Genomic DNA, 13,812 nt, shown 5'->3' on the forward strand with positions numbered 1-13,812 from the left:
TTCTCAGTAATCCAGATTTCAGATAACAAATGCCTCCGTAATCTGATTTTCAATAATCTTGATTATATTATAGTCCTTCAAACATATCCTTAGAGAATGAAATATTTGTTTTTTTTAAGAGATGTGAACAATGAGAGAATAGATCTTTGTTGTTTTTAAGATACTAAGCTTTGTGTACCGATAGACATCTATTTTTATTATAATAGTTGTAATAGTGCCTAAATTCCTTCGGGAAGACAGCAACATTTGCTCAGCTAGAAAACAGTTAAAAGCCCAAATTCTCAATCTACATTCGACACGTGTCACTCGCAAAGCCTTAGAAAATCATTTCAAATAATCCATTTCTTTCTCTCTTCTTTCATTTTTCTCAATCTTTATCCCATCTCTCCCGCTCTCTCCCACCTCCATAGCCAGAAAGCTTTGCCTCTTCTTCTTTCTTCTCTCAATCCCCAATCCCTCTGAATAAAATTTCCTTTCCCCCCCTCTTCAAATCCGCCGTTTCTCCATTTCTTTCCTCTCTTTCACCTCCCATCTCCCTCTGCTGCAATGGCTGTAGCAGAGTTATCCTCCTCTTTAAAAACTGAACTCAACTTCTCATCCAAGACTGTTTTTCAGTCGAATCGTTTCTCCAACCACCGTCGCTCCTCTTTCCGGCCGTTTTATCGATCCCGAAGTCCCCGAGTCACTTGCTCTATTGCGCCCAAGTGAGCTTCCTTTGTTTGAAATCTTATAACTATATGTAAATTTTTGATTATCTGTGTGATTGTAAGTTTGGAAGTTTTTTTTATGTGTTTATTTTCGAGGAATTACAGACGAATTGTTTTCCCTGTTCAATTTTTTTTTCAGTCAGGTTGAAGCAGCTCCAGTTGCGGCGAAAACAGAGGACCCTAAGAGTAAAAGCGAGTGTTTTGGTGTTTTTTGCCTCACCTATGATTTAAAAGCTGTAAGTTCTTCAATTCTCATGGGGAATTTTTTTGGTTTATTGAAAAAGTATATTTGCATTGTGTCTCAATAACCAATTGTATCCTATGACTTTTTTCTGTAATCTTCCATTACTTAGTACTTACAGTGCTTGGTTGTTTTGTTTGTTCATTCTGAGTTATGATCTAATTATCAAACTAGTGGCACTGCCATTAAGTTCATGCTCGTTATAAAACTACAAATATGTAAAATTGTGTCGTGATTGTTTGAATGTATGAGGGGTTATTTCGAAAGTAATTTGTTTTTTCTTTCATCCCATCTCTTCTTAATAGTATAGAGCTTCAATAGTTGAAGGAATCTAGTGTTCTTTGTCGCTTTTCTGAGATTATCTATCATTTACTCTATTCAACATTTTCTAACCATTGTTCATTAGTTGAAATTTTAATGTGTTTATTGAGGTTATGTGAGATTTCAAGGTACATAAGATCTACTTTCTAATTCTAAAATAAGCTCCTTATAAATTTTACCCTGCCTTAACTTCGTCTGGATCTGTAAATTTTAATATCAGAAAATAGCTAATTGGCTGAAGTATGATGTTGAGGAACCCACGTCGGAAAGATGAAAAGACCTAACAATCTTCATAAGATAGAATACAACACTGTTTCTTTAAAAGAATGAAAATTTCTGTATCCCTCTTCTTTTGGCACCTAACAAAAGCTACACCCTTGGTTTTTGGGGTGATTTGACTTTTTTTTTTTTCCATTAGAGATAGAGAGTTACTCTTAATTCTGGTGTTATTTTTGAGACAACGAAATTATTTCATATGAATGAGATAATATGTCAACTTTGAAAAAATATATTCCATTCATGTGTATATTATTTCATCCTAATTCTTTTGCAGCTAGTTCAGTGAGATTGGACAAAACTTTTCTTTGGCCCTGACATATTTTGTACTCATCACAGGAGGAAGAGACAACATCATGGAAGAAACTGATTAATGTTGCAGTCTCTGGTGCTGCTGGAATGATATCCAATCATCTTCTTTTCAAGGTGAGAATTCAATCCCCAGCCAGTTCACAGAATTGAACCAAAATTTTATTCACTATAAAAGAAGTAAAAATCTTAACCTTTACCAATTTCATAGTTGCATTGAAATTGAATTTCAAAATTCTAGGAAGTAAACTAATAGGATCCTTAACTTTTAATTTAGTGTTTAATAAGTTGAAGAATTTTACAGAATGTATATAGATCAAGATCTTTTTAGACACAGAATTGAAAGTCCAAAGACCAATCAAATAATCGTAAATTTTGGGGACCTATTAAACACTTTTTAAAAATCAGGGTCTAAAGCTTCCTGGTTTCTATTGACAGCTTGTTTTCTTAGTTACTTGAGTGCTAGGGAGAAATGGAGTGAGTATCTAGTTTTCTTTGTTGTATTTCATGTCCTGATATTTTATACATTCAATAAAGAGGAACAATGGTTCTGGTGGTTTGGATGAAATCTTAGGAGAAAACTCAAACTTTTCTCTCATTATATTTTGATGGTTTGGATGAAATCTTATTTTGCTTGTTTCACTAGCTTGCTTCTGGCGAAGTTTTTGGTCCTGATCAACCTATTGCATTGAAGCTATTGGGATCAGAAAGGTCATTACAAGCGCTTGAAGGCAAGTTTGGCACACTTTAAAGATATTCAGTATTGCTTTGAAGATCATTTGATTGCATGGGATTTCTATAGTCACTCTTTTTAAAACTCTTGAGCAGTGAAGATGAAATGCATGTGACAAAAGTTTCTTTTGATTCCTCTATGAAGTTTAGCCTGTATCGGCATTTTTTCCCATGATGTCTTGAGAACAGTTAACATAAGGACTCGCAAGTCTATAATGTTTTAAACCACCGAACTTTATGATTGAACTGCAATCTTCCAACTATCCTACAAACAATCTCCAAGTTAACATTGACATCTCCATATATGCAGGTGTTGCTATGGAATTGGAGGACTCCCTTTTCCCTTTATTGAGGGAGGTGGTGATAAGCATTGATCCATATGAAGTATTCCAAGATGCAGAATGGGCGCTTTTGATAGGAGCAAAGCCTCGAGGGCCAGGAATGGAACGTGCTGGTTTATTAGATATAAATGGGCAGATATTTGCTGAACAAGTACGTTTATTAATTATTTTTTAGATTCATTTTTTCTGCCCCTCCAATAAATATAGGAAATTTGTTACATTTATGTTTTGATGTTATCATTTAACAATAAATAAAGGGCAAAGCTCTAAATGCTGTTGCATCCCCAAATGTCAAAGTCATAGTTGTGGGCAATCCCTGCAATACCAAGTGAGTTCATGTTTTATTCAGCATGAGTTTCTTTTAGTATGTGCAAGATATAACTTCTCTGTTTCTTTTCATTCCATGCAGTGCATTAATTTGTTTGAAAAATGCTCCAAAAATTCCTGCAAAGAACTTCCACGCTTTAACTCGATTAGACGAGAATCGAGCAAAATGTCAGGTACTATATCACTAACGTGCTTGATGCTACTTGCTTTCCTCACATGTAGTATGTTTTGGAATAGATAAAACTTCCTTACTTTCATGACTTATTCAGCTGGCTCTGAAAGCGGGTGTCTTCTATGATAAAGTGTCAAACATGACCATTTGGGGCAACCACTCAACAACTCAGGTCATCACATAGTTCATGCTCTAGAAGCTTAGCTGGCTTCTTTGAATCCCCTCAATTGTATGCTTATTTCGCCGTCTTCAATCCAGGTTCCAGATTTCTTGAACGCAAGAATTAACGGCTTACCCGTTAAAGAGGTTATCAAGGACCACAGATGGCTGGAAGAGGAATTCACTGAAAAAGTACAGAAGGTAATATTACTGGAAAAGGAGTTATACACACATATTGATTGAAATATCTTGATTGACATGTTTACTCACTGGTCAATGAGTTGTCTGGATTTTCAGAGGGGTGGCGTGCTGATTGAGAAATGGGGAAGATCTTCAGCTGCTTCAACTGCTGTATCAATTGTTGATGCTATAAGGTCTTTAATTACTCCAACTCCTGAAGGCGATTGGTTTTCATCTGGGGTAAGCATATATTTTTTGTAGCATCACTTGATACTTATGTATTAATTGTGTACTATTACATTGTTTTATAAGCTGATAGGCCTCTAATTCAGTATACTTCTTCAAGGAAACGAAAGGACAGAAGAGAGTGTTGGCTCGGAAAAATGGTTGAAAACGGGGTGTAGCTAAGGATTCATTTGATATCCATTTGGTTTTTGGTTTTTGAAAATTATGTTTGTTTTGCATCATTACTTGTTTTCATCTTTATTGAAGGAAAATTTTGATTTCTTAGTCAAAGTTCAAAAATAAAAACAAATTTTTGAAAACCATTTCTTTTAAGTTTTCAAATTTTGGTTTGTATTTAGAAACATTTATTAAAAGTAGATAACAAAAAAAAGAAAACCATAGTGTTTATAAGCTTAGGCCTAGGTTGTAGAGTGTTAAGTAAATCCACTATGATTCTTAACATAACCGAATGCATATTAAGAACCTCGAACTCATAAATACTGATCGATTTGCAGGTATATACCACTGGAAATCCTTATGGCATAGCAGAGGATATTGTTTTCAGCATGCCATGCAGATCAAAGGTAATTTTGTTCCCAACTTTCCACTCCTACTTTACTTTCATAGTGTCTTTAATCAGTAATATATCGCTTTTACAGGGAGATGGTGACTATGAACTTGTGAAAGATGTTATATTTGATGACTATCTCCGCAAGCGAATTGCCAAGGTCTGCTATTTTTCATTTCTAATTCAGTAAATGTTAGATCTTCCGGGCTTCATGTACTTATACCATGTTAAATTACCAATCAACCCAAAAACTTAAGTTAATAGGTTACGTTAAATTTGGTTACATTAATACTTCAACAAGAACAGATGAACTAAGCGTCCTACACTCATGAAACAATTTCTCCTCCTTTTCTTTTCCCTCTTAAACAAATATTATGATGCATCCCCCTTTTTTTTGGTTTCTTGTCTGATGAAATTATACAACACAACAAAGCTGATTTTGGTTATCGTCTTGCTACCGGATTTTAGCTTTCGTCGAACTGTCTAAATTCATTTTATTTTGCACTCTTTTGCTTTACAGACTGAAGCTGAGTTGCTAGCTGAGAAGAGATGTGTGGCTCACCTCACAGGAGAGGTCAGATTTAACTTTTTCCTTTTCTTTTTTCCAAGGTAACTTCACATATTTCTGTTATTGATCTATTAACAATGGATCATTTCTTCCATCTTTTCTTAGGGTATTGCTGTATGTGATCTACCAGAAGACACAATGCTTCCTGGAGAAATGTAAGGCTTATCAATCACATGGCTCTGAGCCTCAAAATTTCATATTTGAGCTGCTTTTTCTACTTTCGTATTTGAATTAAACCACATATTATATGTGAATATTGCATGTAAGTTGCGGGAAATGATAGTAAAATTAATAGTAATATATTTGTCTTATCTGAATTTTCCTGAAATGAATCGACGGCAATAAAATATTGGTTTAAGTTTGGTTGATTACCGGTTCCCATTCTGCTTGAAAAATATGTCATGGGGATCTATTTTTTTTATTTTTTTATTTTTTTTATTTTTATTTTTTATTTTAAAAAAAAAAACACCTTTGTTCTCTAAACTTTGTTTACGACGATTTAGTTTCTGTATGTTTAGTTTTATAACAATTTAGTCTTCGAACTTTAGTATGTAATAATTTAGTTTTTGAATTTTAGTATGTAACAACTTAGTCCTTATACTTTCAAATTTATAACAATTTAGTCAATGTCAATATTTAATGTCAATTTTTATTATTTTATGGTGTAGACTTGATATTCTTAACACTAATCTATATAATAGGAACTAAAAATGTTACAAATTTTAAAATACAATGATTAAATTGTTATATACTAAAATTCATTGACTAAATCGTTACAAAATTGAAAATTCAGGAACTAAATTGTTAAAATCTAAAGTGTGGGGATTGAATCATTGCTTTAACAAAAGTTTATGGACTAAGTTTGATGTTTAATTCTTTTTGATGCCATTATATGTATGTGTATATATATATATATATATTACTTTGTTCTTCAAATACAAAAGATGATCATCTCCATGGACCATACAAATCTTATATACAATATTTTGATTTAGGTTATTTAAAACGATGCAGTTTATTTTTGTGATTAAATTTTTTTTAATCGATTATTTGATGGATCTTTGATGTTTAGGGATTATAAAGCATTAAAATTTCATCAATTCATGATTAGAAACTTAGCACTTGCTGATTTTATTTTGATATTAAAAATTTATGTATTCGAATTGGAATACAAATATACTTGCCACGGTATTCTATATGATTATTTTAAATTTTGAGGTAACATTAGCGATTTCAGTATATATTTTATTGAAGTCCACTTTTGAAATCAATTGTCAAATTAAGATCTCGTTTAGTAAACATTTCAATTTTTGTTTTTAATTTTTAAAATTAGACATATTTCCTCTAATTTTCTTACAATAATTTACATCATTCTTAAGTAAAAAAGTTAAGTTTTTAACTAAATTTCAAGAATAAAAACGAGTTTTTAATAACTATTTTTTTTTTTTAAATTTCCAAAATCTGATTCAAAATGTAACTAACAAAACTTGAAAACTATTAGATGAAAGTAAAATGTGTAGACTTAACTTTAAAAAACCAGATGATTTCCAAACATGATCATAATTAAACTCATTTATACTGAAATGGAAGTTGTCTTCATCAAAAATAATAAGATCGATGCTACTAAATTAATACACTGAATTAACGTATATGTTAAATTAGCATGTGAAAGAATAGGACAATTTTAGCACATAAAACAATCTATTTCAAGATATTTTCATAAGAGCCTATAAAGTTTGTGAAGATATTGAACATCTAGTTAAGAACACAAACATTTATGCCCGACATCAAACAAGTTCGTTTTTTTTTTTATTTAAAAAAAAAATGGTTTATAAATTTATGTTGGTTTTTTCACTATATATCTCTAAGAAGATTAGGATTCTTAAGTTAAATTCAAAAAATAAAATAAAACAAAAACTAACTTTACTCAAACATTGATAGGAAATGAAGAACAAAATAAACGAATTTATATGTGAAAATAGTTACTATTGAACATGACATTTTCTATGTCAATGAAATGAGAGCCAACCTTTGTAGGCAAATTTTGCTTAATTGAAAGATTACGATGGTTCATCCAATGAATTACATGAACATGATGGAATGAGAAGGCTCCTTTGCTCTCATAAACTGGTTAAGTACAGGAAAGCCCTGCAATGCAACTATAAACTCTAGAAAAGTTATAAAATGAAAATACAAAAGAAGAAAGAGGGATTTAAAAGTGAGCCACCAATTCGTTGGCAGTTAGTCTAGTATCTATTGATATATTTGAATAAAGACTGCAGATGGATCTGCAACAACCTGTTGTATTTGGCAGCATAGAAAGTTTCTAAACTACCGCTAAAATACTACTACAAAGTTTCAACAAGTCACCTGGAATGGATGCACCTTCCAACTTTGAAACTTACTGATAGGATTATAACCCAAAACAAGATGAAGAAGTACAAGAAGTAGCGAGATATCAGCGGTCCTGACTTGCTGGAATTTACACCAGCAGTTGGCAACTGGGAGGAATCAATGTTGCCTTCGATGATCCCGTACAAATAGATTAAGTTGAGATCTGAATTCTTGCCATACAAGTTGTTCACATCGTCTCCATTTAGTGCCATATTTCTTATGACAATCATGCCTGCAGTGACACGAACAGAACTCGAAGCTTGTGGAGCTGAATTAAGATGGATAGCAGCATCTTTTGAAGTAAACTGTGAAGCAAATGGAGCAGGAATGCTGCCGAGCATATGACTTGTATGTTTGAGGAATGGATACTTGATATCTGGTATCAGAAAATAAAATGGTAAGAAAGAGTGAACCAAAAACCTTTCAAGTATCTAAATGAAGTGGACAAAAATAACAACTGATTCGACTCACCTGATTCTGCTTTTGGATCCTCGGGTTTTTGCATAGAGGAGGAGGAGGAGGCCTCATTGTCATGACGTAAATCTGCAGTGTGTTTGCTGGCAGATGCATATTCGGTGGCACCACCAGCGACCTGATGAAATATGATACATTAGTGAAAAGTAAATTCCACGTACTAAGACAATAAAAATAAGTTTTGTCATGAAGCAATCTTAACCTCTGCTTGATCAGGAACAGGACTTCCACTTCCGAGAATTTCAGAAGGATTAAATGACATATCTGCATTATCACCATCTGCGTCGAAGAAGGTAAGATACTCTTCAAGCACGTCAAAAGCAGCAGGATCACTTTCAGTATGGTTTGAGAGCTCATTGGATTCCAAAAGTAGTTCATCACTAAAAGAAAGATTATCAGAAGTACTAAAGAATGCCTCATGCAATATGTAACGACCATCCACATCACCAGCATCGACTTCATCAGCCACATTAGTATCAGCATCATTGCTTGGCTCAGCAAGATACTCATGTTTGACCAATCTGTCATGTAACCCACACTCGTCTGGTAAAACAAAGAACTTCCGTCCGTCAGGAAGCTCTGATGTCTCGCATATGCCTACTGCAGGCTTTTGATCATCTTCAATGAAGTTGTCCGATTGCTCAATAGAGTTGCTGGTCTCACCATAATAGAAGTTAAATGGTGGAGGTGGAGCACTTTCAGACAGAATACCTTCATCAACATTCTGGGGAAAAGAATTTAACAAGATTTTGATATCTCCCAACTAATTAAAAAGTGATTTATCAAACAGGAAACAATCACAACCCATCGACTTCCACAAACAGAATTCATGGACAAATACTCTAGATTTCAAGGACGAAGGAACATTGGGTATTAAGATCCCATATCATCAGTCTCTCTCTTTCATTTCCCAGTTTTGACGATAATGTAGACTTGTACAACATAAGCCAGTAAAAAGAATGTCAAATAGTGAACTGAAATATTTATCATTCTTCTTCAATAAGAAAATATACTGCTTTTGCCATATTAATTAATTAATTGCTACCAGCCTTGTGACTTCCAAAAGAGCAGCCAACACTTTTAACACAGCCATGGTCCATCTCAATTTAGCATGCTTCTGAAAAATTGTTTTAATATGTCGCAGTCAGTTGTTACTCTTTCACCCACTGTCCCACATTCTTTTCGTCCCATTTTCCCCCTAATGTGTATTTTCCACTCATGAATTTCACAAATCCGTCTAGTTTCTCACTACATTTTTCCACCTGGTATAGCTATCTCTATGACACCAACAAGCAACTAATTTGAAAATTAATCCTATCACATCACAACTTGATCATAGAGCCAGTTGCTCATTTAAATTTCAATCCAAAAACCAAAATGCAACTAGTTTCAACTCTTAAATAAATGCATTAACTCTAGGTGTAGGGTAGAATCGTCTTGGGTTAGAAAGGGTGCTTTGCTCCAAACCTAAGAGATTCTGGAAGTTATCCCTCATTCCTCTATGGTTTTTGGGTATTTTCCCCTCTTAGTGAGTTGTTACAAAATATATTTACAACCCCTCCCTGGTAAATCGTTCAATCATTGTATATCACAATTCATGCTCAACCACGTATTATTTACTCAACACTTGGGGGCATATGTTCCTAATTGCCTCGGGCGACTTCTTAGCAATCATTCTACACATTCAACAGTCTAGGTTTCTTTCAAATCTTCACCCTCTCTCATATAGATCTGCCCATGATCTCTTTCAACGCATTCTATATCATATTTCGGAAACACTAAACTAAACATTATTTAAAGGCAGATATAGTACACAACCATTTCACTTAATGCTGCAAGTAATTTATAGGTTATGATATGGTAATGTACATACCTCGCTGAAGTCATCGCCTTCAACACAAACACCTCCACCCCCTAGCAATTCTTCGGCCACTTGATCATCACCAGGTACCACAGCCAGCTCTTCATTTTCTTCCCATTCCTCCTCAATAAAAGGGGCACCATACTGTTCTCCATTTTTTGGTCCAGTACCACTCTTCTGGAATATCCTACACAGCACAAATGCATCCTTCCAACCCAACAAAGAAACCAACAGATCCAAAAACAATTACAAAAACACTTTCCAATAAAACATAAATCACAAATCAAAGAGACAAAAAACAGAGAGAGAGACTAAAAATTTCGCCCTATTCTTACCTGCACAATTGCAATCTTTCCCATCTCTTCGTCAGTGAGTTTGTATTCATGCATCACCCAATTGGTTCGTGCACCACGAGGAGCTCGCCCAATATGATACACAAGGGTCTTCTTCATTCCAACAGTCCTCGCGCTATGGCGGACCGGCCGGTCCTTTCCCGTCGTCTTCCAGTACCCTTTCTCCGTAGCCCTATTGGTCCTCGAACTATTGCCATATTTCTTATCCAAAGCACTGAAGAAGTACCACTCCAAATCTCTACTCTTCAGCTTCGATTTCCCTGACAAATCCAAGAATACAACTTCAATTCCACAAGAATCCAAAGGGAAGGAGAAAATAAATGACAAAAATCAAACAAAAATCTCAATAAGAGAAGAAAAAGAAGATGGGGTTGACCAGGGAGATCCCAAGGTTCGGATTTGTAGATGTCTATGACAGAAATAGGATCAAAACGAAAGGGTTTTCCAGAAACTTTGCGCTTCAAGTAGTAACTGACGAGTTCTTCATCAGTTGGGTGAAATCGGAAGCCAGGTGCTAAGGAAGTAGCAGAATCTCGACCCATTAATCAAGCAAATGATAGAATTTAGGGTTTTGAATTGAAACTGAAAATTTTCAGATTTGAGATTAGAATTGAATTGGGAGGAGAATTATGAAGTTCGAAGAGTTAGGGTTACGGTTTCTTCGGAAGGGAAAAAAATTAAATAATCTCAAAAACGAGCTGGAAAGAGAAGAAAATATATACAGAAATGTCCGGTAAAAGTCGACTCCCACAAGGGGAATGCTACTGTCACATGTGTCGACAAATAAGACCGTCACAGCGCTTACGTGTCAATAACAGATTTTTTTGATAATTGGATCAAAGTGTGCCACTAGAAAAATTTGTAGATACTTTTTTTCTTCGTATATAACTTAGTAGTAGATCTATCTTTTTTAAAAAAATAAATAAATAAATAAAATCATACAAAAAAAAATTATATTACACTATATTTAGAAATTTTTCCAATGCCACAAAGAAATTTTTATTTACTCAAACTTATCGATTTCGAAGTTAGATATTTGATTTTCCTAATCTACATATTATTAGAAAAATGAATTTTTTTTTAGAGAATTCTTGAGATAATTTATATACTACCGTAGTGTTTGTTATTCTCCTTCACAATCATTAAATGATATATTAATTTATTTCATGTATCTCACATTAATCTTAAATAAATGCTACCATCAGGACAAATAATAAATAAAAGTAGTACAAAAAAATCTCCCTAATATAGTAGTATAGGAATTTTTTCAAAAAAATTTCATACTACCACGAAAAAATGTTTTAGTACTATAATAATATGAAAAAAAAAATCATATTCCTTCCATTTATTATTTATCACATCATACTTTTAAAATAGTTTAGGGTCCAATTAGATTAAAAATATATTTATGAAGATAAATTTTTTATGTGAACAAAGAGAATATGGTATTTTAGTAGTATTAGAAAATTTTACATTATTTATCTGCCATGATGGTAGAATCTACGAATAATGTAGAGTTCACAAAATAACTTAATATATAATTTAAATCATGAAATATGTTAGTAATACTATCATAATACTAGATATTTTCTGTGTCACAACGTTATTGATGGTGATAAATGGATGACGCTATATTGTCAAATAATCTATTTACAAAATTCTCTCTAAAAAAAAGTTATTAACAAAATTCTTGTTGACGTGGCTTGATCAACTTTAGTTACTTTACCTAACAGGCTAACTGTGGAAAAAAAATTAAAAGAAAAAGAAAAAGAATCTAATAAGAATCTTCTTTAAACCTCTTCACTTTATTTTTACTACTTTTTTTAATAAAAAAAAAATCTGCGAACTACTTTTTAAAATATTCATATGAACTTACAAGAAATTTTGTAGGAATTTTCTAACATATCCAAAGAAATTTTAGAAAGATTATTTTATTTCACCTCTTAAATTAAAATAAAGTATTTTTTAATACCATAAAAGTACAAATGTCTGAGTCAGACCCCTTTTGCTAATTTTGACTCTATCTACCTTTACAAATTTAAGTCCCAAATAAAATTTCCATTCACGTGTCAACTTTATATATATAAATATAAATAAAAGATTTAATGATTTCATCTGAATTTGATGGAGGAGGATTTTAAATTAATACGACATTGCTTAGTAATAAAGATACAAATTAATATAAAAATATCAATTTATATCTCTTAATTTTAGATATCATATCAAATTAAACAATAAATTAATAATTGTATCAATTTAAACTTTAAACTATTATAAGTGTATAAATTTAAATCTTAAACCTTCATAATTATATCAATTTAAATCCTCCATTATGTTATATTTTGATACACTTGTGAAAATTTAAAGTTCAGGGTTTAAATTGATATATTTATGACAGTTCGGGGTTTAAATTGATACACTTATGAAAGTTTAGAGTTTAAATTGATACAACTTCCAAAGTTTAAGGTTTAAATTGATACAACCCTCAAATATTAGGGTTTAAATTGATACAATTCTTAGTTTAAGGTTTAAATTGATACAACTTCCGAAGTTTAAGAGTATAAATGATATTTATCCTAATTTTTTAAAAAAGAGATTAACATAATAAAAATTGATGATTAAATCTTTTACTCCATTATCATTTGACTAAAAATATGGCATTTTTTACAAAATATCTAAACAATATATTTAACACGTTGACCAAATAACCTAATCACATGCAGCCTCTCTCTAAAAAAATTAACACAGAATAGATTTTAATTGGATGTTATCTCAGATGCATAATAAATAAGTGCACCAAAGTTCTTTTCTAATTATGAATGATGATAACTTTTAAAAAACTTCACTCACGATCTTTTGAGTCCTTTATGAACTTTGAAGACTCCAATCCTAGGGGTGGAAACAGGGGACTCTTTTGTTTAAGATCAAGCCTGAGATTGTGCTAATTGTTTTAATTTTTACATATCAAATTCGATTGATGTGAAAAGAATTTTACGAATATGCCCTCCATAATATAAAAATAACATAATTATTATAATAACCCATTTTTTGGGAAAGAGATGGTTGACTTGCTCAACAAGTTTGATCCAAAATTTTTCTAATGTTTGTCAGTCCTCAAAACCCTCAGGTCTCATCTTTTTGCATACATTAAAAAAAAACAAGGTAAATGCAGTGATGTGTATATAGTTGCACCGAAATTATGGGAAAGAGATGGTTGACTTGCTCAACAGTGATGTTTATATAATGTTTGGCAGTCCTCAAAACCCTCAATGGAAATTCAATAATCTCGGACGCGATTGAGTATAATTCCACTGAGATTTAGCGTAGGGTTTGAAATCTCAGGTGAGATATTTATATTGTTGCACCGAAATTATGCAATATCCTCGAGATTTTGATTGAATTTATTAAGTTTGTTGAACCTGTATATGATTTTTTTCAAAGATGCCTCATATATTTGTTAGTTTTGGGGATGAATAAAAGGAGGATGAGAAAGAATACATAAGGGGTCAGTTGAAAGGGTTGATTGTCGACGTTGGAATAAAGTATGAGAAGTTTTTATGGGAAATATATATAGAATTAGTGGGATAAATTCCGTTGAGTTTGA

General features: G+C 32.5%; 2 protein-coding genes across 2 annotated transcripts; one reads left to right on the forward strand and one right to left on the reverse strand.

Annotated features, from left to right (window-relative positions):
- The first annotated feature begins 353 nt into the window (after positions 1 to 353).
- Positions 354 to 5,494, forward strand: LOC120081316 (malate dehydrogenase [NADP], chloroplastic). The gene is made up of 14 exons (XM_039036071.1): positions 354 to 704; positions 847 to 943; positions 1,885 to 1,971; positions 2,501 to 2,585; positions 2,897 to 3,078; positions 3,185 to 3,255; positions 3,337 to 3,427; positions 3,524 to 3,598; positions 3,685 to 3,786; positions 3,883 to 4,005; positions 4,506 to 4,574; positions 4,650 to 4,718; positions 5,079 to 5,132; positions 5,232 to 5,494. The coding sequence occupies exons 1-14, from the start codon at positions 547 to 549 to the stop codon at positions 5,283 to 5,285; spliced, it is 1,317 nt and encodes a 438-aa protein (XP_038891999.1). The 5' UTR covers positions 354 to 546; the 3' UTR covers positions 5,286 to 5,494.
- Positions 5,495 to 7,144: 1,650 nt separating this feature from the next.
- Positions 7,145 to 10,914, reverse strand: LOC120081315 (NAC domain-containing protein 53-like). Its single transcript, XM_039036070.1, has 6 exons — positions 10,585 to 10,914; positions 10,191 to 10,468; positions 9,868 to 10,062; positions 8,197 to 8,718; positions 7,992 to 8,112; positions 7,145 to 7,896 (listed from the first exon to the last, which is right to left on the reverse strand). Exons 1-6 carry the CDS (start codon positions 10,748 to 10,750, stop codon positions 7,493 to 7,495), a joined length of 1,686 nt encoding a protein of 561 aa, XP_038891998.1. The 5' UTR covers positions 10,751 to 10,914; the 3' UTR covers positions 7,145 to 7,492.
- Between the last annotated feature and the right edge of the window lie 2,898 nt (positions 10,915 to 13,812).

The sequence above is a fragment of the Benincasa hispida genome, chromosome 7 (genome assembly GCF_009727055.1).
Source record: "Benincasa hispida cultivar B227 chromosome 7, ASM972705v1, whole genome shotgun sequence".
In the NCBI taxonomy this organism is placed as follows: domain Eukaryota; kingdom Viridiplantae; phylum Streptophyta; class Magnoliopsida; order Cucurbitales; family Cucurbitaceae; genus Benincasa; species Benincasa hispida.